The sequence below is a fragment of the Juglans microcarpa x Juglans regia genome, chromosome 6S, assembly GCF_004785595.1.
Source record: "Juglans microcarpa x Juglans regia isolate MS1-56 chromosome 6S, Jm3101_v1.0, whole genome shotgun sequence".
Classification (NCBI taxonomy): Eukaryota; Viridiplantae; Streptophyta; class Magnoliopsida; order Fagales; family Juglandaceae; genus Juglans; species Juglans microcarpa x Juglans regia.
This window is the reverse complement of record NC_054605.1, coordinates 14413166-14438360: the sequence shown is the minus strand read 5'-3', so window position 1 is coordinate 14438360 and position 25195 is coordinate 14413166. Positions and strand designations below refer to the sequence as shown.

General features: G+C 35.8%; 2 protein-coding genes across 4 annotated transcripts; both read left to right on the top strand.

Moving 5' to 3' along the window:
* The first annotated feature begins 3891 nt into the window (after nucleotides 1-3891).
* Nucleotides 3892-9831, top strand: LOC121236999 (WAT1-related protein At4g19185-like). Of its 3 annotated transcripts, none has more exons than XM_041133551.1 (8): nucleotides 3892-4354; nucleotides 4892-4954; nucleotides 5087-5203; nucleotides 5331-5616; nucleotides 6083-6238; nucleotides 7689-7840; nucleotides 8469-8693; nucleotides 9309-9403. In XM_041133551.1, the coding sequence occupies exons 1-7, from the start codon at nucleotides 4149-4151 to the stop codon at nucleotides 8677-8679; spliced, it is 1191 nt and encodes a 396-aa protein (XP_040989485.1). In that variant the 5' UTR covers nucleotides 3892-4148; the 3' UTR covers nucleotides 8680-8693; nucleotides 9309-9403. The 3 variants fall into 3 exon arrangements, with proteins under 3 accessions (XP_040989485.1, XP_040989483.1, XP_040989482.1); XM_041133549.1 differs by lacking the exon at nucleotides 9309-9403 and adding an exon at nucleotides 9688-9831 and having other exon boundaries at nucleotides 3893-4354; XM_041133548.1 differs by lacking the exon at nucleotides 9309-9403 and having other exon boundaries at nucleotides 3893-4354; nucleotides 8469-8956.
* Nucleotides 9832-18892: 9061 nt separating this feature from the next.
* LOC121236997 (probable apyrase 7) lies at nucleotides 18893-24855 on the top strand. The gene is made up of 3 exons (XM_041133545.1): nucleotides 18893-21363; nucleotides 23082-23405; nucleotides 24343-24855. The coding sequence occupies exons 1-2, from the start codon at nucleotides 19341-19343 to the stop codon at nucleotides 23381-23383; spliced, it is 2325 nt and encodes a 774-aa protein (XP_040989479.1). The 5' UTR covers nucleotides 18893-19340; the 3' UTR covers nucleotides 23384-23405; nucleotides 24343-24855.
* Nucleotides 24856-25195: the final 340 nt, after the last annotated feature.

The window sequence follows — 25195 nt, the reverse complement described above, 5'->3', positions numbered from 1 at the left end:
TTTTGTGTGAAAATTTGAAAAACTTATAATGATGAGATGAGATGAGAATCTTGTGTCTCATTCCACTTGCCAAACTTACCCTTGGATGCTATTGTAGTTAGGTCCACAATTTTTTATTAGACCATGCAACTTTAATATTCTTTTGCTTTCATGTTAATTGTTTGAACAAAACTGCTTTTAAGCGGTCCGGCTAATTTTCAGCTATTAACAGCCTTCTATTAAAATCAGGATATGTCAGAAATTACACCAAAATCACATTACACTCGGTCACATGTGATAGAAGAGGGTAAAAGGAAAATAATATAGGAAACTGAGGAGAAGCCGACGCCAAGTATTGCCCACCAGAATTCCACCAAAATCTTTCAACGCCGACCATACTTCCACCGCCCGCATCCACCTCCACCAGTCCACCACCACTATTTTATGCCACAACTTACCCACCATCTCAGTCGTTCACTCACCAAGGTCGCGACTTGCCCCACAAGTCCGTCGCATCGGTTGGTTTTATCCCTATTTTTGTTTTTTGTTCATTTTTGGCTGGACAATGCAATAGTTATACCATATGAAATCGTATGTTTCATGAATAATGTTGAATCCTTCAGTAAAATGGGATTGCACAAAGGGGAAAATAAAGTTGAATCGTTAGGAGGATTTTGAATTTTTCAATAGATCATTAGGTTAAGTCACAACCATGCCCAAGCTTTTAAATAAATTTGGCTTTGGTTTCAATTCTGGAATAATTTGTTTTTCAATTTGATTTCATCTATGGGACTGCATTGGATGGTGAGATTTGAAAGACTGCATGGGTTTCACAACACGTCCTTTAGCAACAAAGAATTATGGAATACCATTTTATGGTACACCAAACTGTGTTCATACTAATTTATTGCAAATGAATTATTGTCTTTGTTTCCACACCTAGCTCTGAATGAGGATGAAAAATGTTCACAACCCTGTCAGCCAGAGAGTAAAGAAAATTAAGTAGTGTCTGGTTGTCAGCTAGCTAAGGTGATTTTCTCCACATTTATTTGACCCATGGCCCCATTCTCTCATTTTTACATTCCACTGGTTGTTATCTAATGTGTGTGCAATTTGAAGTGATTTGTGCACCGACTTTTTGTTTCTTACTTTATAACAAAGGATCAAACAATGAGTTTTGATAGTGATGAAGTTGAGATAATGAGGAGTCACATATGTATAGGAGGTGATGTGAATTTAGAAGATGTTGTGAATGTAGAAGATGTTGTGAATTTGGAAGATTATGTGAATTTAGAAAATATTGTGAATATGGAAGATGGAATTTGAGTGGAAGATGGAGCGAATGTGGATGGAGGAGTCAATGTCATTCCCTCTTCAAGTAGTGGTCATTTGGAGTCATTTATTGGTATGTTATTTGAGGATGTAGAAGACGCCCAAGCATTTTACAAGACATATGCAAGACAAAAATGTTTTGAAATTCGGACGAAGCATACTCGGTTGTTGAAAGATAATAAAAATGTTTTGAAACTCTTTGTGCAGTCGACTATGTTTACACAAGAGAATGATTTCGACTGGTAAGTCGGAAAGAAAAAGATCGAACAATCCCTGAACCGGCCGAGACGAAAATTAGATGTAAAGCAATAATAGGAATAAAAAAAGATGGTGAAAAGCAGATAATCAACAAGTTTATGGTTGGATATAACCATATTCTACTTATACCGAGAAGTACTATGTTCCTTCATGGACATAGGGGAGTTACTAAAGTCCAAAAAAAACTTATTATGACTTTAAATGAGTCCGGTGTACCGACAAGGAAGATTATGTCAATGTTGAGTAAAGAATCTAGTGGTGACTTTAATGTTGGCTATATTGGCAAGGATGTTGAAAATTACTTGAGAAACTAAAGGAGAAAAGTTTTTGAAGAGGGGGATGCACAAAGGTTATATTCTTACTTTGTTGATCGACAAATGAAAGAATCTGGGTTTGTGTTCTCCATGCGAGTTGACAAGGATGTGTGTATGAGAAGTTGTTTTTAGGCTGATGCGCGATCAAGAGCTACATACCAGTATTTTGAAGATGTTGTTACATTTGATGTCATGTATTTGACCAATATTTATAAGATGTCGTTTGTGTCATTTTTTGGAATTAACCACCATCATCAAATCATAATGTTTCGTTGTGCTTTGTTAGTTAATGAAACGGTTGAATCATATACGTAGTTATTGCGAACATGGCAAGAGCTAATGCTTGGGCGTGCTCCACGAACTTGAACCGGAATAAGAACCCAAACTTCTCATTTGTTGTCAAAAAGAAAATTTTATATCACTCTCGAATGACAGCTAGAATAGCATAACACGAAATATGAAATTGGTTATGACATGCAGCTAGAATTAAAAAAGAGTATATGCTGATTGTATAACTTTCAAGTCTAGTAATCAATATCGAGCATGTAAAGATAGTGCATATGCTGATGGTATAACTCTGAGGGAATAATAGTCATTGGCAAGATTTCTAATTAAAAGCTGCTTGCTTATCTTGGTATATCGAATCTTTGCACATGCAGCTTCTTGAGCAAGTGAGGTGCAGGGCAAATGAATTTAAGGTCAGTCGTTTACTCAGCACAAATATGACTGCATGTATACACCTTTAGTTACATGGTAATGCAGAAGTGTTGCAAAAGGGGTCTTGTATTAAACTATACCACTTGAAAAATAAAATAAATGAAAAGTTACTTTTTGTTTGGCCAAATAAATGTGTATATGCATCATTGGCGTGCAGAAAAGTCAAACAGGTTCATATAAATGAAACTCCAAATGATACCTTACGATAATGTTTTAAAGTACTAGTAACCAAACATACAACACTAGATTTTTGGTTTTCAAAGGAAAAAACAAAAACAAAAAATCACATGCACCCATCTACATGCTAATACAATGTAAAATCGACAGTATGATCATAAATTTTCTCCAGTTTGCTAATAAATGTTCTTCTTAGAAAATTTACCAAACACTAAAGCAAAGGTCTCTAACACGATTTCGCCCAACCATGATGACATGAAAGTCTATTTTAGGGTTTTCTATTTAAATGGTGAAAGGGCATACTAGACAGATTTTGAGGGTTATGTCTTTTTCGACGGTGGCTACGAGCTGCGAAGGGGCTGCACAGATCTACTTGAAGGGGTTGTGTCACAATTCTAAAGGAGTTGCGAGCTGCTGAGAAGGTGAGGGGGGTTGTTTCGCGTAGGGGAAGGGGAAGGGGGCGCTGCGAATAACTGCTCGATTGGTCTGCGAGCTGCTGCGAAGGGGAGGGGGGAGGGATTCTATTTTGCGTAGGATTGTCTCTTTAGTTGATGATTCCATGTACTGTTGGTTCACACTAACTGTGATGAAAAGCCTATGTGTCTAAAAACTATTGGCAACCTGTTATATGAGGATATTTGGCCAAACCGGCTAGATGGTTTTCTCTTATTCAAATTGAATAAACAAAGCAATGAAAGCATCTTTTGACATTTCTTTGGAATGGACAAAAATGAGCAACTCAAGAAAAACAGTAAAAAAAGAGCATTGATAAGGAAACTCAGCCACAACTCTGTAATGGAAATGGATTAAAAACACCCCTTCATTGATAAACACTTCCTAAATCATTAATTTTTTTTTAAAAAAAAAACAAGTATCAGTCGATTTGGGGTCCACTTCATCGGTCCCCCAACATTTTCCGTGGATTAAACGCATTTCGTTATGAATAATGCTATTCTATTATCTCATTTTGTTCTTGACCGCTTATATATTTAATTTTTTTAAAATTTTTTCTTTTACTAATTAAAAAAATGACTAGTATTAGTATATTTTTTTATTTTTTAAAATGTTTAAATATATTAAAAAAAAAGGTAAAATCGTTACTAGTAATCAAAGTTGCAGTACACTAGCACTACCCATTCGTTATCTCAGAAACCATAATCCAAAAACTCCCGTTGCTGAAGATCTTCCGAGCTCTCGAGTTTCGGTGTTACATGTTTTCAGAAGTCCCCCATCATCATCCTAACTTGGCCATCAACCACCATCCCCAAGACATCATATTTTCACCGTTTTCCAAAGTCTCCTCTCTGTTACTTTCTTTTCCTGTTCAGTTAGTTATCTTTAGCCTATCCGGTTCCAATACATAAGAGAGAGATGGCGGCGTCAGCAGCAGCCGGGGGTGTTGGAGGAGAGGCATGGAAGGCGCATGTGGCCATGGCGTTCGTTCAGCTCTTCAATGGAGGGTACAATGTTATAACCAAGGTGGCCCTCAACGTTGGGATCAACCAGCTCGTCTTCTGCGTCTTCCGCGACCTCATTGCCCTTTCCATCCTTGCCCCCGTCGCCTATATCCGTGAAAAGTACCTTCTTTCCTTTCGTTCTCTTCTTTTCTCTGATACCCATTTCCTGTCTGTCATTTCTTTACTTTTGCTATCAATATGATTTGTCGACATGGTTGATGCTGCATAGGAAGCGAAAGGAATATCCAGTTTGGGTCCCATGATTTCCAGTTGAAAATGGTTCGAATCAATTTCGGTCATTCAAAATATATAATATTTGTTCCTGTTGTGTTTGAGCGCATCCCATAAGAGTTGCTTGTGGTAAAAATAAATCAAGCTAGGATGTCCTTGGAATGCCATCGTTTCGGATCATCACCATTTTATGTGTCCTGCTGCATTTATGCAATGGCGCCGTAAATGATGAGGCATTTGTTCATTGCCCAGATTATAGAACAAAATTAGCTGATTCCATATTTAATGGATGATATTGCAGTTGGGTCCACAGTTTTTTATTGGACCGTACAACTTTAATATTCTTCCGCTTTCATGTTGATTGTTTGAATTGAAAAAACAAAGCAATGAAAGCATCTTTTGACATTTCTTTTGTCTTGTTTGTAGACGTGTTCGGCTGCCAATAACTAGAGGCCTCCTGATATCATTTTTCTTTCTTGGGTTAACTGGGTAAGTTTGGATGCTTTTATCCCAATCATAGTGACTAGTCATAAATTACTCTTATCATTTGATTTTTATCAGTGAAACTGAGACTCAATGTCCAATTGATCAATATATCTTTGCTTTCTTAAATCCAATTAGGATATTTGGCAACCAGCTTTTGTTTCTTATTGGTCTTGGCTACACAAATCCAACCTATGCTGCTGCCATACAGCCTTCACTTCCAGTCTTTACATTTCTATTAGCTGCAATGATGGGGTCAGTTGGCAAGTTTTTACTTTGCTTTAAGTCAGCCGATATTGTTTTAGAGATCACACACAGAGATTTGCATTTCAATTGATTTTACTTGTTCAATATCATATGTGGACTTATTCATGCAGTACAGTACAGAAAGAGTCAACTTGCTCCAAACTGAAGGTCAGGCCAAGGTTGGAGGTACACTCGTATGTGTTTCCGGTGCCATACTAATGGTTCTGTTCCGCGGCCCAGGTTTGATTGGAACTACAGAAACAGACTTTGCAGCACAAAGTGAAATAAGTGCCAGGGGTCAGCCAGAGCCTTCTGGATGGTTCATGTCTAGTTTTATGGAGCTTGGAATTGACCATTTTCACCTTGGAGTTTTATGTTTAATTGGGAGCTCTATGTGCATGGCTACATTTCTAGCCATTCAGGTACAACTAGATATTTTTGTTTTTACAAAATGATTTACATTGCCCTTGATTAAATAATCAAAACAAAGATATACGACATGATAATATTGTTTACACTTAGATAAGGCTCTCTCCATTTTTTGGTTTTTTGTCTGCACCATTTCTTTTCTTACTTCTAAAAATAAAATATATGACACAGAATCACGTATATTCTGACCGTGCACAGGTGTTTAGCAACTAGCCAATACAGATTTGAGGAAATACCCTTTTATGCGAACCCAGGAGCTCTTGATTATACATGTCATATAATTTATTCAAATATTTTCAAAGTGATTACATTCATCTCTTCCATTAACTTTCTGGTGAACCTTTTCTTTTGGTTTAAATTAGTTCTACACTGATAAGAGAACTTGATGAACCCATCCATTTGTAGATCAAAATTGCCACTTCAATCTGTGTATGTTCAATCTGATGGGAAAACTTACAGGCTCCAGTTCTGGCAAAGTATCCTGCCAGCCTGTCAGTCACGGCATATTCACACTTCTTTGGTGCTCTGTTGATGGTGACATCAGCATTCTTTATGAACAATGAGTCAACAGGCTGGAGTTTGACAAAGTCTGAGCTTTTTGCTGTCATTTATGCTGTAAGTTTTTCCATCAAAATATCTGTCTTGAATCTTACATGTCTCTTTCCAACTTCCTTTATGCCTTAGATATAAAAACTTCTTGGAATTTTTGATCCTCTGGGTCCATGTGATGTGCTGGTTATTTTAACTTTTGAAGGCAGTATATGGGGATAATTCTGTTTTTTGAAGAGGATTGTCCTCAATTCACAATGATTATGGTCAACATTGGGATGATCAGCCTTCAACCATGGAAGGTGAAGCACAGTTTTACATCTAATCATGTCATCTTGTGCTACTCAGGTGTTCATTTAGCTGATTTGTAGGCTGCTTCAATTTACCTGCACAGCTTTTGCCATCACATTCAACCATTAAATAGGTGTCAGTTTTCAGTGGATGGCCAAAATTTGATCCTACTGAATTTTTTTTTAGGAACTAGATTGCCGAGTGAACCCCGTTATTTACTGGAGTGAATTTGAGAATTTTCAATTTTCAAGATTACGGCTGCAAAGTCATTTTAGTGATTTACTATAATATTTTGGATTTGGACGTAATGCCTGCCTGATCTGTACTCAGCCATGGTCCTATATGGTAGGCTGAGCTGGATTTGCTTTTATAAGTTACATTCCCATATATTATATTCTGTACTTGGGAATGTAGATAGCAGAGTTTAAACTTCACAGAAGTATTAAACTCATAAAATGTCGGACGCCTGGTCTTGCTTACTAAGTAGATAGCAGAGTTTAGGGCTCGTTTGTTTTCAGAGATGAGATGAGATGAGAAGAGATTAAAGTTAAAAAGTTGAATAAAATATTGTTAGAATATATTTTTTAATATTATTTTTGTTTTGGGATTTGAAAAAGTTGAATTGTTTATTTTATTTTGTGTGGGGATTTGAGAAAGTTGTTATGATGAAGTGAGATGAGATGAGATGAGATGAGATGTTTCCTGAAAACAAACGAGGCAAACTTCACAGAAGTATTGTTGTATGCTTGTTATTCTATTCTGTTATAACTTACCAATTAGATAGCAGAGAATAATTCCATAAAAGGTTGATATTATTTTATGCATTTTTTTCAAAGCTTTCTGTATGGGTTGAACGAGCTCTTTAAACTGCAAGGACTAATAATTTTAGGAAAAAATCATAAGCTGCTGGTACTCGGTGAAGTGGGACTGTGGGAGCCTACTCTCTCAAGTCTTAAATATAAGGCAACAAATTTCATTTTATAATGGATGATGGCTCTAACCCTTATGCAAGTAATAGAATGAGAGAAATTTTCCATGGCTCTTCTACAAAATTCTTTTTAGTATTCCAATGACTTTGTTATAGCTGCTTTCCAGTAACTATTCTTATATCTAAAAGCACGGACACTGATTAATGCCTGTATTTCGCTTTGCAACTTTACATTTATATATCTTCACTTTAGGGAAAGATTATGTTAAGACTTAAGAGCATTACTCTTTTTTTCAGGGAACTGCTTCATCTGCTCTTAATTTTGGACTCCTAACGTGGAGCAATAAGATCTTGGGCCCTTCATTGGTATCTCTCTACCATCCACTCCAACCTGCAGTTTCTGCCTTCCTTTCAAGGATTTTTCTTGGAAGTCCTATCTATTTGGGAAGGTTTTGCTTCAATCACTCCCAGTACAGTTTTTTGACTTAATTTACTTGTTGATTTACCCTGGATATACCGAAGATGCCTTGATTTGCTTAATCTTATCATCTGGTGGCCTCCTTTGTTTTCCCCCTTCCCTCCTCTGCTACCCTTCCCTAGTAATATGTTACTGTTAGCATTCTTTCAGCAATATTCTTTTGCAATCAAAATTGTAAGGGAAAAATTCAATTTCACACACACCCCCGCATGCGCGGAACTAACAGGTATTTAACACTTTGCATCATGAACACCTAAAACGGACACATTACACCCTCAAACTACCAGTTTTTGTCATGTAACACCTTCTATCCAAATCTGACTATTACAATGACGATGAATAGGTAATGTGGCACAATATTTTTTTATAAGTAGTAATGTGGCACAATATTGACATTCGAATTTTAATGGAAGGTGCATTCGAGGGTGTAACATATTTGTTTCGACATTTCGGTGTCTAAGGTGTAAAACTTATGTTAATTGAAGGGTGAAAAGTGTATTTTCCCCAAATTATAATATTGAAATTTCCTCAAAGTTTGTAGCACTCAAAGTTGGAACTTTGCAAGAATGATGCTTACTTATTTTTGCATGTTGAAACAGTGTTATAGGGGGCTTTTTAATTATTGCTGGTCTTTATTTGGTCACTTGGGCATCTTATAGAGAAAGACAAGCAAGTTTGGGGATTGTTCCTCATATTGTTCCAGTTACTGAACCTCTCCTTTGCAAAGATCCATCGATTAACAAGATCTCATACCAGAGTGGTCATATTTTCTCTGGGCCCTCCACCTCACTGCCAAAATCCTCAGATTAAGCCAATTCGTGATGGTATGTGCTGTAAAGTTCTCATAATTCTCTCTTTTCTACTGTGTACTTTGTTTGTATAAAATAGCATCATTTATCATGTCTTTTATTATTCATTAACTTTCTTCAAATAGTCCAGAGAGAACATGATGTAATATGTTCCCCCGCCATAAGGATGAACTTTTTAATAAAATCATGGATACCGCCCTCTTCTTAAAATGAAACATGATATTCTATGTTTTGTAACTCAATAGGGTTTTATCTTTTAAAGATTCAATTTTTGCATATACATTTGTCCACTTCCCTCAGCTTTATGGTTCCATGTTTCATCCAATAGATTAGTTGTACTGGTGGCCTTGTCTTAGCCACTTGAACTAAACATTATTTAGCCATTTTGGCTACTCAAGAGAAGGGGAATCCTCAAGGTTAGCATATACATGTGGAGTAGCAATGAACCAAAAGCAAATAGACACTGAAGACTGAGGAAAACATGCTTCTATCTTTTCCACAATTGTTTGCTTCATTTGTTTTTTTATTCATTGGTATATGAATTCCTCTAGGAGTACAAAACGGATTTCTAGAGGGCACTCTAGGCTTGTGGGTTCTCTCATGTGTATGAACCATTCATTCGTCACACAGGAGAGGTGAATCTGAAGTTCTATAAAATTTATTATGAGTGGTGCTACTTTCATTGTCGGAAACACGAAAAAGCTCAACAAACACTTGCTAGTATGGGAAAAAAATTTATTCACATATCTATTTATTGACATATTAAATATATTGTTGATACGAAAGTTTGTTACATTAGCTAACACGTTAGAATATCTGTGTTTTGACTTTATTTATTTATTTTTTTATAATTATAATGAGTCTCACAATAAACGATAATTCTTAACATAGACTTCTCCCTACTGTCCTGCATAACCAATGTATATAATAGTTAATTTGGATGAATTTACTTCTTAATTCATGCACAATGAGAAGGAGCATGGCTAAAGCATGGAACTTCAATGAATAGGGAGTTGCTTGCCTGTAAAGTAAACACCCGTTTTTGAAGGTCTTTTCAGAGTTGTTGGCTTATTTGCTGAATCGCTGATCATGATGTTTGATGTAAAATGACACCTGAATTAGTACCAATTAATCCATTATTCCGTTTTGGGCATTCATGCTTCTATTTTCACCATTATTTATTCTTGCACATCTGAGAATAATCCAAGGACAACTCTACTCCCACCGATAATATCTACCTACTTTTTTTACTGATTTTTTTTTTTACTGGTTTTTTTTACTCTTTTTTTTTTTTTTTTTTTTTTTTTTTACTTATTGGTTAAGGAAATATTTTTTGATCTGTGATTTTTTAAAAAAAAAATATTTAAGAGATTTAAAAAAATGTTTGTAAAAGATTTGCACATTGGAGAAGGAATTTCGATGGTTTCCCTCAATGGGTGGGTGTAGCATCATTCATAATCCAATAACTTATCCACAAGTTGCTCTTACTATTATTATATTCTTGTTGTTCTGCTAATCCGATTACTTCTCTTTTTGAAATTATACCTTCTTATCTTTGTCTTCGATTTCCACTTCTGTTAATTTATTTTTCCTTTTTTTCTAACTAAATCCACTCACCAACTTCTCATTTGCATTAGATAGAGGATAAAAACATATTAACATTGGTTAAATTGATACCAAAATTATACCTATGCCAAGGAATTACAATACCCATTTATTCAAAATGAGAGAAAATGGGAGAAAATTATAGTTTGCACCATCCAACTAACACATTTTGCAAATGTATATTATAAATTATGAATCATTTAGTCACAAGCTGGTGTGGATAGGACTGTTCACCCGGTTCCGGACCGGTTATCTGGGTATATCAGGCCTGAAACCCAGGTTCCAAACTCAGACCGGGTTAACCCGGTTATGACCCGAGCCGGTATCCAAATGAGTCCAGGTTTCAAAAACCCAGAAATCTGGATTTCGGATTGTACCTAGTTTTTTTTTTTTTTTTTTTAAGTCCATATTTCATTAAGGTTTAAAAGCATAATTTTTTTTTTAATAAGAACCTATATTATAAGAAAGATTTTTCAAGAAAAATCCATATTGAAAAGCTTAATTCTCGTTATGTAAAAGCCTATATTTATTCTAAAAATCTTTAAAAAAATGTTGAGAATCATAATTTTTTTATAAAAGCCTATATTTTATGAAATTTTTTTATAAGAAGTCATGTTAAAAAGCACTAACATTGTCCATAAAAATAAAAATACGTGCAGAAAACTGGAAAGCAGAAAGAGTTACAGCATACTTAGAAAAGGTATGTAGTCTAATATCACACCAAAAGCATGCCGTAATGCTAAAGCTAAATTCCTTACAAACTATAACATAAATAAACAAGCACTTGATATATTATCATCACAAGCAACCCAGATGCCTGTATAATTCAGTTACTGGTTTAACTACAGGCCCATTAGACATGACCAACAATGCCTTTCTTTCCTAGACATCCTCTTAACCTTCCAAGACTCCTTGCAAGTATATGAAAGCAAAGACCTCATCCCATGGTACAACTCAAAAATCATATAAATAAGATCAGTGCTACATCCACCGAGAATAACAAAAATTTTTTTGATTTTTTTTCATTCATTTTTTTATATATATTCTTCAATATTTTTTTTAAAAAAATCACAATATTACTAAAAAAACATTTTCTTAATCATTAAGTAAAAAAAAAAATTTTCGAGACCCAAATGTCGGTGACTCTACCATTTTTTTTATAAATAATTACCAAGGTTATCACAAGATATGAACTCTATTCATCATATACAAACAACTGCAACTATCACTGTAGAAAACCCATGCCATTCTCATCCAATATAGGAAATTATTTCTAGTTTTTGCAATAAAAAATTATATAACTGCTATTTCAACCTAAAATCCCATGCATTATTGCATACAATACGTGCGTCACAGAATACAAAGTCTATTACTAGAGCTTAAATTAATTTTTAATATTTATATAAAATATTTTTATCAATTTTATAATATGATATATTTATATATAATTTTTTATAATGTAATATTTTTATATTATATATAATTTTATAATTTATATGCTAAATTGCTAATTAATATAAGATTAATTTTTAAAATCCTATTACTCATAATAATCAAATAACATAAAATTAATATAACATAAAATTAATCTTATAAACCTTATATAACATTTTAATATCAAAATTCTAATTTTCTAACATAAAAATTTAATATTAAACATAAACATTTGTTTGATCATATATTATTAATATTAACTATATATATAAAGGATAATTACATTTTATGGCCTAATAAATTATAATATATATTCTTTTTGATAAATATATTTCTATACATTTGATCATATACACTCGTATAAAAAAGTGTATATAACTATCATATAATATATTATCATTAGCATATATGTAACCACCGGCATATTAATTATTATCACTAACATATATAATCAAATATATAAATAAGTTAGACACTCACATATTATCATTAGCATATTATCACTACACACATAAATTATAATCAAATACTATATCACTCTATGATACTATTATATATATATATATATATATATACATATACATATTAATACTAATACTATTAGTAATCCACTATATATAAATAACCATATAAATCACTATAACTATATTATAGTATTAGTATTAGTATAGTATAGTATTTAGTATTAGTATTGGTATAGACTATAATTATTGAGTATTATAATATATATTCATTTTGATAAATGCATTTCTATACATATATATCTAACAATCATATAATATACTATCAATACTTAATAGCACATATGTAACCACACGCATATTAATTATTATCGCTAACCTATATAATCAAATATATAAATATGTCTAGCATATTGCTAGGTACAACCACCGCGTACAACTACTGTATAATAGGCTGATGTCAGCATAAAATTAAAAAAAAAAAAAGATAAGCAATCAGCTGAAACTTTGGGATTTGATGCATTTTGTTTCTTCTCCACTCACTATGCCCACTGCCTCTAGAAGCTCCAAAAGCTCCAGAGGCTTCAGTGGCAATTTCAATTCCATAGTGCACCAATGCCTCCAGAAGCTCCCGGACGCCAACAACAAGTTCACCTACAACTGCGATGCCCACACCTTCAACAATAAGTTCAATATCGAAGACCTCGGATCCGGCCATGCCATGTTCGAGAAGCTCCTCCTTGGTGACAGAAAAAGCGAGCAAGCCTAGTCATGGCCATGAAGATGACCACAGATTAAAGGGCTATGCCAATAAAATATTTGTTAGTATTTTAAATTTTATTTTTTGCTCATCTCCTATGGTGGACTTTGCATTCCAAAATCTTTGCATTCCACAAAACATATTGATGCCTAATTTGATTCTTGGATCTTTTACACTGAAAGAGAACCAAAGGATGAAAGGTAACCCTGGCCCTTAAAATTCACGTCATAATTATTTTATTTCTCAAAAAGAATCTATAGACATAAAGAGTTATTTCATATTCCAATTTACACTCTACAAAAGAAAAACAATCAAATGTCCATCATCACCAAGATGGATTATATTATTCCTATTTCTTTCCACGAACTATTTGTGTCTAGATAGCCAAAGGCAACTTCTGGGCAATCTTCAATGCCCTCTTGTGAAGTTCGTCATCTAAAGCAGATATCCCATTTCTCCCATAGTCATCATCCACAAATATGGCAATGAAACAAGGGGCACTTGGAGATCATTAGCAATCTCAGAAATCATAGGAGCTATAGTAGAGGACTATGGATCAATTATCGCCACTACCCATTTCTCAAGTAACTGAAAAGCTGCCAAAGAAAAGGGATTCGAAGGGAGGCAGAGGTCTTCTTTAGCTTTGAACACATATATGAGGGAGGAACGTTTTGCTTCGAACACGAAAAATGAGAAAATTGCATAATCGAAGGGAAGGGGGGAAAATGGCTTTCGGGGGAAGACGAAGGGAGAATGGGGAAAGGGGATTTCGAAATGCTGTGCTTGGGGAAGGGGGGATTTCGGGGGAAAGGAAATTTTTCTAAACGGCACTGTTTCTTCTATGACACAAGGGCAGCGTTTACCCAGCGGTTCTTCCAGCCAGTTGTGCTTAGCATTTTACTTATCACTAATGTGATATCCCAGAATTTCACAAGTTTTAATCATTTTAATTGTGTTATTTTATTTTAATTTATTTTGGTATATTTTTCCTTATATTTTTAAATTTAGTGTATTATTTTAATTATGTTATTGTGTTATTTTAGTTTGGGCTTGTGAATTTTATTATTTTTATTCTTGGGCTGTGTGTGTTTTGTTTGGGTTTTGTGTGTATTTTAATTAAACCCAGTCCGTGTAAAGAGTAAGCCCAGCCCTTGTGTGGATCCAACCCGTTATGAGCCCGAACCCAGTCTTGTGATTGAAGCCCAGCCCGTGCGGCCCGTGAGAACCCAGCCCCCCACTTATCAATACGGCGCCGTTTTGGGTCAAGGAAAATTAGGGTTTTATTATTTTCTCCTTGGCGCCGCATTGCTTCTTCTTCTTCCTAATTATTTCTTCTTCTTTCTTCCAGCGGGTTCCTCTTCCTCCACGCAGCAACTGCTGACGCCAACCGGACCGTAGTCACGCATTTCAGCCGTTTGTCGCCACCTCCATCTTGCCTCTTCCTCTCCGTGTCTTTCGATGGAGGCTCCGAAGTCTTGCTGTCAAGCCGTGGCTTCACACGATCACCACCACCTTCCACCTTGAGCCTCCATGGTTTCTCCGTGTCCATCATTCGTCTGCTGTCAACCCGCACTGCCACGCACGGCTTGAGCTGCCGTTTTCTTTTCTTCCACCCGTGTGACACGCGGTCCCTCCAACTGACACACTTGGCCTATTTAAGGCCACGGATTCCTCAAGTTTTTGGGGGTTTCCGAGTTCCTCAATCTTTGTCCCTCTTAAACTTTTCATCCATTTGTAATTGGAGTGTTTGGTCTGTGAATTTTTGGGTGAACCCGAGTGGTTGTGTGGCTTTGCCGATTGTTTTTTATTCTGAAATTTGTGAGTTTTTGGTGTTAAATCCGAGAGTTTAAGATTTTGTTGTGCTTGGTTTTGTTCTGATTGAGGGAAAAATCGATCGGTTGGTGTTTGTTGTTGCCGTGTGATAAAACCCAATTTTTGGGTACTGTTCCGCTGAGCCGCCACCATGAGCAAACGTTCTTTCGCTTGATCTTTCAGAAATACCCATCTTCGTGTGTATGGAATTTTCCAGTTTTATTAATAAAGTTGTTGTAATTATATTTTGTAAATTGTCATTTCTGATGTAACTGTATATTTATAGTTTTATTAAAATGTGATGTGATGTTACGTAGTCTGTTGCATTGGTTACTGAATATGTGGGTGCGTGTGTATCACGACCCCAAGCCGAGATGGGGTATTATTTCGGTGGAGCTCCTCTGGTCCCTCGGGAACGTAACTGACTGACGTGACATCCCCTGAGTTGTCGCAGGGCGACGACGGGAATGGACGAGACGGTAACGCTCTCATACCGATTCCGTGACCTTTTGGCTGGCGAGGTTAGAGGATGCTTGGCCATGTACGCGCTGGGCGCGGAACTGGGCATCGCTCGTTACGAAGTCTCATGCACGGACGTTACCCGTAATGTGACGAAAAGAGCCAGGGTGTGCGAACGGTCCATAGGGGAGACCGTAGTGCATGCGTAATTTCATAATAAATATGATTGGGACCAAAAAGGGGATTTTTGGTGTAAGTATAAAAATAGTATTTTTGGGAAATTGAATGTGGGTTGTTATTCTGTCCGTATGGGGACGCGTGGTTATATAAATGTGTTTTAAATCTCTTGGATGTTGTTTTGGTTAATTATTTGCTGAGATGTCATAATCTCATTGTGGTGTTTTACCCTACGGTTCCGTTTTATGGTGCCGTAGAGTTTGACACAGAGCCCGAGTATGAACCTGAAGGACCGACTCCGCCAGAAGCTTAAGTTGCTGATATGTTATTCAGCGTTTTGAGATTTGTTTCTCTTATGTTATTTGTTTTCTTTAAATTATCTGTTGGAAGACTGTAAAATTCTTGTAAAGTTATTTTACTGCTTTTTGTACAATTCTGGTACTTAATAAAGAAATACCCTTTTTTTTCTCCGATACAAATATTATGTTGTACATTTATTGCATGTTGTACACACTTTGAGCACTGGTCGTTAGGGTGCGTGATCTGTGTGGTCATCATCATGGTATCACGAACTCCACAAAAAAAATAACACGTGGGAGTCGGGGGCGCCACAACTAACATACTATAGTATTAGTAATTATACTATATTATCACTAAGATATAGTATTAGTATAGTATAGTAATACTATCTTATATATAAAATAGGCCATAATGGTGTGGATTACTAATACTATATATTAGTAATCCACTATATATATCATAGTATACTATATGTATATAATATTCCACTATATATATCATAGTATACTATATGTATATAATATATAGTGTATTACATAAGTATTAAAAAAAAAAAAAAGCCCACGGGGCCAGAAAACCCATAACAAATTAAGAAGCTCACCTGTCATTTAGTAGAATTTACATTACACCCAACAACCCTTGATTGAAACGGTGTCATTTTTAGGTGTATAAACGATACCGTTTCAACATGTTTAGGGTTACATTGACTTAACCCTCCCTCCCCATGCGATCCCTTAATTCTTGATTCCTCTCTTCCATTTGCCATTTCACTCTAAGTCTCAACCCTCTCTCTCAACCCTTTACAGTCTTACCCTCTCTCACGCAGCCAGTGACAACAGCCCTCCCCTTTCTCATGCGAAGGATTTTGAGAACTTTGATACAGGTACGTAGCCTTATTCACCTTTTTTTTTTATTGTCTCTATATTGTATATCATACTTTGAAATTATTTTAGTTATTATGTTTTTTTTCCCCTTTTGTGTAGAGCTCACGGAAGAAGTTGGAAATTCTTCAAAACCTGTTTAAGTTGTTGGTGATGATTAAGGTAGGTCATCTCTTTACACTTCTTTCCTCAAGTTTTTTTTTTCATTTAATTTAATTAATAACATTTAATTAGAATTAACTGTTTGATTTATTTTAATACAATTGCAAGGTTTGTTTAAATGGACTATTGGAGTTGGTGGCTTGGTGCATAACTCTTTGTTTTGGTTGTGTTTTTCTTATTGTGTAAACAATTAATATTGGTACTATCTTTTTATTTTGTAATGTGGACACTTGAGGAGACTGTTACTATTTTATTTTTATTTTTATTTTGTAATCTAGACTTTGTGTGGCAGCTTGTAATCTGGACTTGTGTGGTAGCTTCTAATGTGGATTTTTAAATTTCAAATTTGTAATATGGACTTCGGGACTTGTTTTATTTTATAGCTGACTTTATTTTATGGCAGATTTTCATTTTATGTTTTTATAGTAGTTTTATTTATAATAATTTTTTTTTTACAATAGATTTTCATTTTCTTTTTTTTATTAAAGTTTTTTATAGCAGATTTTTTTTATACAACAGATTTTTTAAAGAAGCTTTTTTATAGCAGTATTTTTACAACAAATTTTTTATAGCAGATTCTTTTTACAGCAGATTTTTTTATACAATAGATTTTTTTATAGTAGTATTTTTGCAACATATTTTTTAATGACACATTGGCACTTGATTAAAATCGGAAAACTGGACCGAACCGGTAAAACTAGAAGTACCGGTTTAGGAGGGTAGTTGGTGCGGTATCAGTTCTTGAAAATGCAAAATTGGTGCATACCGGTTCGATTTTAAAATTTGTTCAAAATCAGACCGAACCGGATTGGTTATACTCCTACCAATACACAGAAATCAGATCAATTTGTAACCTTAACACAAAGGACCCACGAAAATTTCAGAACCATATCCTTAAATCCTTTGTGAAAACTATAAAATATACCTTCTGCATCCAAATTTACAGCATCCTTCAACATTCACAATATACATCCAAATCTACATATCTCCACGAGTTAAAAGTTACAAAATCCAAAAAGCAAAAACAACCCATATTTTTAAAAAAGAGCCGATCGAGTAAAGATAATATATGTTATCGAAAGAGACTTACCGAAAGGTCACCAGCAAGACAGGCACGACAATGGGAAAGAGATGGCGACTGAAACTTGAAATAGAGAGACACGATAGATAGGGTTCACAATTGAGAGAGAGAGAGAGAAAAAAAAAAAAAAAAAAGGACGGCGAAAACCCTACCAAAGACAAGAGAATTGTATCACAAGGGTGGGAGAGGTTAAAACTTAAGAATATATATATATATATATATATAAATCTGATAATCAAATTTTAAATACAGAACCCGAGTTTTTATACCCGGATCGTGTAGGTCTGGATTTTGCAATGCAGGTTCTGGCCCGAAACCCGGTTATCCGAGTTTCAGACCGAGCCGAAAAAAAATTCAGCCTAAATGAACAGTGCTAGTTGTGGATACATCATTCACATAATTAATATGACACAATTTTATTTACATAATTTAAATCTGTAAATCTCTTTTACAAATAAAATTTCGGCATATAAGTAATATGTCGTGTGTACCATCTACACCAGCTTATGAATAGATATTTTCATAAACTATTAGACTTATATATTGTATCATTTAACCATAGTTATTTTTGTTTTCATTTAACAACCACCATTGAGATCTTAATAGTCATTTTCGGTAGTTGAAACTTGAAAGATGTCATATTTGGTTTGATAGTGTATGATGCTGTATTTGAAGAAAATGATAATAAAACAAAAACAGAAAAATAAGACAGAAGAACTTTCGGGGCCTATTTGCACAAACAAAAGAGGTAAATGAATATGAAAAGGAAATTTGAGGACCTACTGTAATAAAAGAAATGTTGTAATTAAAAAAAAATCATAAAAATTAATTGATAAATTAATTTAATATAATAGGTTGGATTGTAAAATTATTTTTAATATAAAGTAAATTTATATAATTTCAATTTATAAATTTAATTTTAGATAATATATTTGTGAACGTTGGACTTCTCTTACAATAAACTATTTCTTACAAGACTGAGAGAAAAAACTAAAAACTTTGAGATCCTCTTTGCAAGAAACAAAAGAGCTAAACGACAAGGACTGTTGACTGTTGAGGACATATGTGCAAAAATAGAATATGCATTTAAAGAAATTAAATTCAAAGAAGAAAATTTAGAGACAAATAGAAAGGGGCTTTTTCTTGGATCTGAATCTGCATAGGAGGAGAAAAATCGAAGGTGATCGGCACCACGCTTGTAGGTAAGCCTAACCCGATTTACTCCTTCCTTCTTTTCTGTTTCATTGAATCTGGGGAATTTTTTCCGGCCATGGAAATTGCTTCGGGAGTTATGGTTCTTCATCCAAGCGAAAAAGTTTCGGTTTGATCTGGACGAAGTTGTCCGAATTTGTTAAAACATATTTCGGGTCTGTTTTTGGCTAGCATTTTATCAGGATTCTTTGAAATCCTTGGTGAATTTGTGTTGCAACCACTGCTGGGTTACAACCGTAAATATAATTATGCGAAAGAAGTTTTCTGTTTGTGCAAATTCACCAATTTTCTAGGTATTGGTGAGAATAAAAGAAGCAAATGGTGTTTGGTAGAATTGCGGATGTTATTTCCGCTGCATCAAGCCGTTTGTCGGCTCCACAGTCTTCTTCTTCTTCGTTCCCGTCTTCCTTCTCTTCTACTGCTCCCTATGCGTCGGTCGGAATACCGCCTCAGGCGCCCTCTTCTAATGTATTTGGGTTCGGCAACAATACTTACCATAAGAACAATATCAGAATCTCTTCGTCTCTCCAGGATTTGTCTGCTTATCATCCGCTTGATCGCGAAGAAGTTTATCTCGACGCCCATTTAAAGCATCCGCATCCTTTGCAGAGAGACAATGCCGGCTCTAGTTTCTCCAAAGAGAGGGCGTTGCCGGGAGGAACCCAGTCTAAGCGCAACAAGTGGTTGCGACTTCTCATGCTTATCCTCTGCCTCTTGTTGTTGGGTCTTCTAATTTATATGATTTGTGTGTATGTTTATTCTTACTGGTCTCAAGGAGCATCCAAATTCTACGTTGTGCTCGATTGTGGAAGTACCGGAACTAGAGTTTATGTCTATCAAGCAACTGTTGTTCGCAACAATGCTGGCACTCTCCCTATTGTCTTGAGATCATTAAATGAAGGTCTTCACAAGAAGCCTAGTTCGCAGATCGGGCGTGCTTATGATCGAATGGAGACCGAGCCTGGGTTTCATAAGTTGGTGCACAATGTATCTGGCTTGAGAACTGCAATTAGACCACTTGTTCGGTGGGCAGAGAAGCAAATCCCCAAGCATGCACATAAGACCACCTCTCTCTTCGTTTATGCTACAGCTGGGGTTCGCAGGCTGCCGGCTGCCGACTCAAAATGGCTTTTAGAAAATGTATGGTCCATACTCAAAACCTCATCTTTTCTGTGCCAAAGAGACTGGGTTAAAATTATCAGTGGCCCAGAGGAAGCTTATTATGGATGGATAGCCCTTAACCATCGCACAGGTATGTTAGGGGCCCGACCAAGAAAGCCGACGTTTGGTGCTCTTGACTTGGGTGGCTCGTCCTTGCAGGTTACATTTGAAAGCAAGGAAAACGTAAATAATGAAACTAGCTTAAAACTTAGAATAGGAGCTGTTAACCATCATCTCACCGCCTATTCTCTCTCGGGCTATGGTTTAAATGATGCCTTTGACAAGTCCGTGGTCCAACTTTTTAAGAGGGTTCCAGAAATCACCAAGAGAGATGCAATCAACGGAAAAATAGAACTAAAGCATCCTTGCTTACATTCTGGGTACAAGGAGCAATATATCTGTTCTCAGTGTGCTTTGGATTACCAGGAAGGTGGGAGCCCCGTGATTGTAGGAAAACATTTGGGTAAAGGTCGAAAGTCGGGCATTGCTGCACAGCTGGTTGGTGCTCCAAATTGGGAGGAATGCAGTGCGCTGGCAAAGGTTGCTGTTAATTTGTCTGAATGGTCAAATAAAAACCTGGGAATTGACTGTGATGTGCAGCCTTGTGCTCTTCCTGATAGTTTTCCTCGCCCCATTGGCCCGTTCTACGGAATGTCTGGTTTTTTTGTGGTGTATCGGTTTTTTAATTTGTCTTCAGAAGCCACATTAGATGATGTATTGGAAAAGGGTCGCCAATTTTGTGAAAAACCTTGGGATGTTGCAAGAAAGAGCGTTGCACCTCAGCCCTTTATTGAACAGTACTGCTTTAGGGCACCATATATCGTGTCACTGTTGAGAGAAGGCTTGCATATCACAGATAGCCAAATCATTATTGGTTCTGGAAGTATTACTTGGACTCTTGGAGTCGCCTTGTCAGAAGCTGGGAAAGTATTTTCATCTAGGATGTGGCTTAACAGTTATGAAATACTCCAGATGAAGATAAACCCTATAGTCCTTATTTGCGTTTTTTTTATTTCATTGGTTCTCCTAGTTTGTGCGTTATCATCTATTGGCAATGGTATGCCAAGATTTTTCCGGAGGTCATATCTCCCTCTTTTCAGGCATAATAGTGCGCAGAACACATCTGTTCTTAATATCCCATCTACTTTCAGATTGCAGCGTTGGAGTCCTATCAGTTCTGGTAAGTCCCACAAGATTTCTGGTTTGTTATGGTTCTTATATGTTTTAAAATTAACATCTGCCTCATATTCTGAAGTATATGATTTTTTCCTTTTAAGTATCACTTGTTATTGCTTTGTTTTTCATGGAAGAGAGAAATTATTTATTACTTCTTCACCTCTTGTTAATCTTCCTCTAAAATAATCTTCAAACGTGAATTACATGAGACGATTAACTTGATGCATGATGACAACTTAAAAAGGATTTAGCAGTTTACTTATCTGGAAAAAAAAAAGGATTTAGCAGTTCCAAATTATTTAATCCTTGTGCATATCTCAAGATTTGTGATGCAAGATTTTTTTGAGACATGGATATAAACCAGAATAAAAGTTAACCTATCATACATCTTGCCTTGTCTCTAGAATACGCAGATCATATCTGGCTTTTGAGACAAGTCCAAATAAATAGTGTGGTTAAGATATTAATCTGAAGCCAATTTGATAAGCATCAAACAGTTACAATCTAAGCTTTTTCATGCACTAGGATCTTTCATTCTTAAAGTTAGTCTCTTGCTCTATGTAGATGATGTTTTCATCCCTCATCCAGTTACTATACTTCGTGCTTTTTTGGTTGGGGGTGGGGGCTATTATCCCTCCAAATTTCTCTGTCACTCTGTCTGTCATAGAATAATTTGTTTTGGGTGAAGATTTTTTGATAAGATGTTTTAGGTGAAGTTATAACATTAATTGTCCTCATTTGGAGGGTAAACGGTGAAAAGGCTATTCTCTATTTTTAATTTTCAGGACTTCATAGCTCTTTTTTTCCCTTTGGTTTGTTGAGTGGATCCCTGTATACTCTTTGTGTACCGGGATAATATCCCTTTCCATCATTAATAGAATTTATCCTACACGTAAAAGGAATAAGAAATGATTTTTGAAGGACTTAAAGTTGATACTGTAGTGAAATAGTAATTCTATTGGTCAACCATCTGTGTGCGCAGATACCTTAAAGGGTGAAGTCCACCTGGAGCACGAAACATTAATGTTAAACTAAACTTGGCAACGAGTATTTTATAAAAAAAAAATGAAATGTTTAATGGAAACTGTGCTTGCCATGCTAATGTGGCTTTTTAAGATTTTTTTTGGAAACTTACCGAAAAAAAGAAAGATCTTTAGTGGACGAACTTAGATGTTTCTCTTTCAACACCTTACCTTATTTCTTTGGGCTTTGGCCACTGTATTCAATGGAACTAGTGTTCATGATTTTCTTTTTACTTTTTCTAGTTCCTAACTTGTAACTAGATTTGCGTGTTTGTATACTTCCTGTATAATTGGGCTATGCCTATTTACTTGTCTCAATATTTTTTTTTTTTTTTACTTATCGAAAAATGATAAATTATTTAGAAACTTGAGAAATCGAGGGATCTCTGAGAAGAAGCTTCTATTGTAATTGTACCTTTGGTACTGATTAGTTGCAGGAGGGGATGGAATGGAAATTTACAGTTAGGCTGACTGTAGTTGATAGGATGGAAGTCTTTCCTAGTATTTTCCTTTAGCATTCAGTTTTTCACTTTCATAACTCTCTCCACTGCCCATAGAATGCCTAACCCTGGATGACTTTTTCTGCAAATAGTATTAAAGCATACATTTGTATTGGTCTCATTTGTTCTTATTTGTTAGATTGTGTTGTTCTTGTAGGTTATGTTACTTATTTAATACACTTTGGTGTGAGCCATTTCAGGAGATGGAAGAGTGAAGATGCCACTGAGTCCAACAGCCCAAGAAAGATCATTTGGTTTTGGACATGGCCTCAACAGCAGCAGCAGCAGCAGCAGCATCCAGCTCATGGAGTCTTCCTTATACTCATCAACTAGCAGTGTTTCACATAGTTACTCCTCAAATAGTTTGGGGCAATTTGATGGCAGTAGCATGGCTCCCTTCTGGTCCCCCCACAGAGGCCAGATGCGTCTTCAAAGTCGGAGATCACAATCCCGAGAAGACCTTAATTCTTCACTAGCTGAGGCGCACATGGTGAAGGGCTAGGGCATGCTTTACCCTTAATCTGGTATGATCACTTAACTCTTCTCCAAATGATATTTTATTTCTAAGGAAAAGGGTATTAGAATCTCCTTAAATCCTTGCTTTACCTATTCTATTCTAGCCATTCTTTCTGTACCATGTAGAACCACTTCAGCTGAGAAAATAGTTCGACACAATTTTTTTTGTGATTTTTTTTGTTATTCGCATGTTTTTCCCAACACCTAAATGAAATGATGACTTCTTCACCTTCCCATTATTGTTAAACCTGAATCTCTTACTTATAGGGAACATATCTATTGAGCTATTTATCAGAAAGTAAAAGTCAAAATAAAGTCTCAGCTTTTCTAGCAAGTAAAAGTCAAAATAAAATATCAATGCTGGTGTCGGTGAATAATGACATTTCTGCCTCCTCGGAGAACTTATTTAGTTTTGGGAGCCCTCTCATAAAATTTTAACTGCAGAAATAAAAAGGAAACATTTTTTTTTTTTTTAATGACAGGGGAACCACCCCACAGCAGAGCCTTTAGGACTCACCCATGGAACCTAAACCCCCGGGGAGACTAGCACAGCAACCCACCGCCATGGTCCCCCAATTAAATCGCAGTTTGATCCCAAGGGGAATCGAACCTGTGACATGGGGCACATGTGATATCCTATATGATAAGGATAAGGGTAGGTGGTGAATGAGATCCCACATTATTTGAGAAGGAAAAGTTCTTGCTCTTTATAAGGTTCCAATGGGGCTTCAATTGTATCATTGACTAGTCCTTTTGGAGTATATGCCATGTGGTTTGGACCTTCCATTGGGGCGTTACAGCACATGCACACAAGTTCACCCTTACCACTTGGGCTACCCACGGGTGGGTTAAAAAAGGAAACAAATAAACTAATCTGTTTTGTGTTACTTCGTCCTGATCCTTTATGTTTTCTTTTTTCTTTTCTTTTCTTTTGCATGTTACCAGCATGTATCGGATTTTGCCAAGGATTATTGTGGGGCTAAGGTTTGGATGGGCTAGCCTGGCTACTGATTCCAACTGATTCTGCAGGGCAGAGATTTTATCACATTTTAACAGGATTCTTTTGCAAATTACCCACTCTAAACAGGCTTGCCTTGAGGTTCCAGTTAAGGTTTTATCACCCTTCTTCAATGGTTATCTTATCACTCCATGGTCTGCCACTCCTATCAGTCAAGATCTGAAGCCTATCCACAATTTTCAAGTATGAACTGTCCCTCAGAGCAAGCCATTGACAACTATTAGAGTAGACTAGAGTTAGCTGTTACTTATTACGTCTTCCCTCTTTTGTTTAGCTTCTGTTAAGACGAATTGATTGATTGAAGAGATAAATCCTGGGAAGAGGATATACACAAATCACCTTTTATACATGAAATATATATGTTCGTTCATTCTCATTACAGTGCAGGTTCCACCTGCTTTTTGGAGAAGTTTAAGTGCAACATTTTAGATACAAACCAACTATGGTGCAGTGTTAAATTATCGCACTTCTTTTTCATCACTGTCCTGTATGGAAATAACAAGAAAGGTGGTATGAAGTCGAAGTCATTGGTTCATATTTTCGCACTCTCCCGTCAAATGGAGGGAGAAACAGCGGCACAACCCCTTATGTTATGCAAGTCTTTTATGTCTTTCCAAATTCTAATCATGCCTGTACGTTTGTGATGAAACTTATGATTCTTTACCCTAATAGATTGTTCCAACTATCGATGGGTAAAACCTTTCTTAAAAGTTCCACATATCAACTATTTGGCTTAAGATTAAGTTGGAACAGGATTGGTGGTGTTGAAGGAAAACTTCC

Excerpts from the sequence above, each read along its gene's own strand:
- LOC121236999 (XM_041133549.1), top strand. The coding sequence starts at position 4,149 with ATGGCGGCGTCAGCAGCAGCCGGGGGTGTTGGAGGAGAGGCATGGAAG. Across the intron at positions 4,955-5,086 it reads TTCTTTCTTGGGTTAACTGG|GATATTTGGCAACCAGCTTT; the intron begins GTAAGTTTGGAT and ends AAATCCAATTAG. Across the intron at positions 6,239-7,688 it reads TTTTTGCTGTCATTTATGCT|GGAACTGCTTCATCTGCTCT; the intron begins GTAAGTTTTTCC and ends TCTTTTTTTCAG.
- LOC121236997 (XM_041133545.1), top strand. The coding sequence starts at position 19,341 with ATGGTGTTTGGTAGAATTGCGGATGTTATTTCCGCTGCATCAAGCCGT. Across the intron at positions 21,364-23,081 it reads TTGGAGTCCTATCAGTTCTG|GAGATGGAAGAGTGAAGATG; the intron begins GTAAGTCCCACA and ends GAGCCATTTCAG.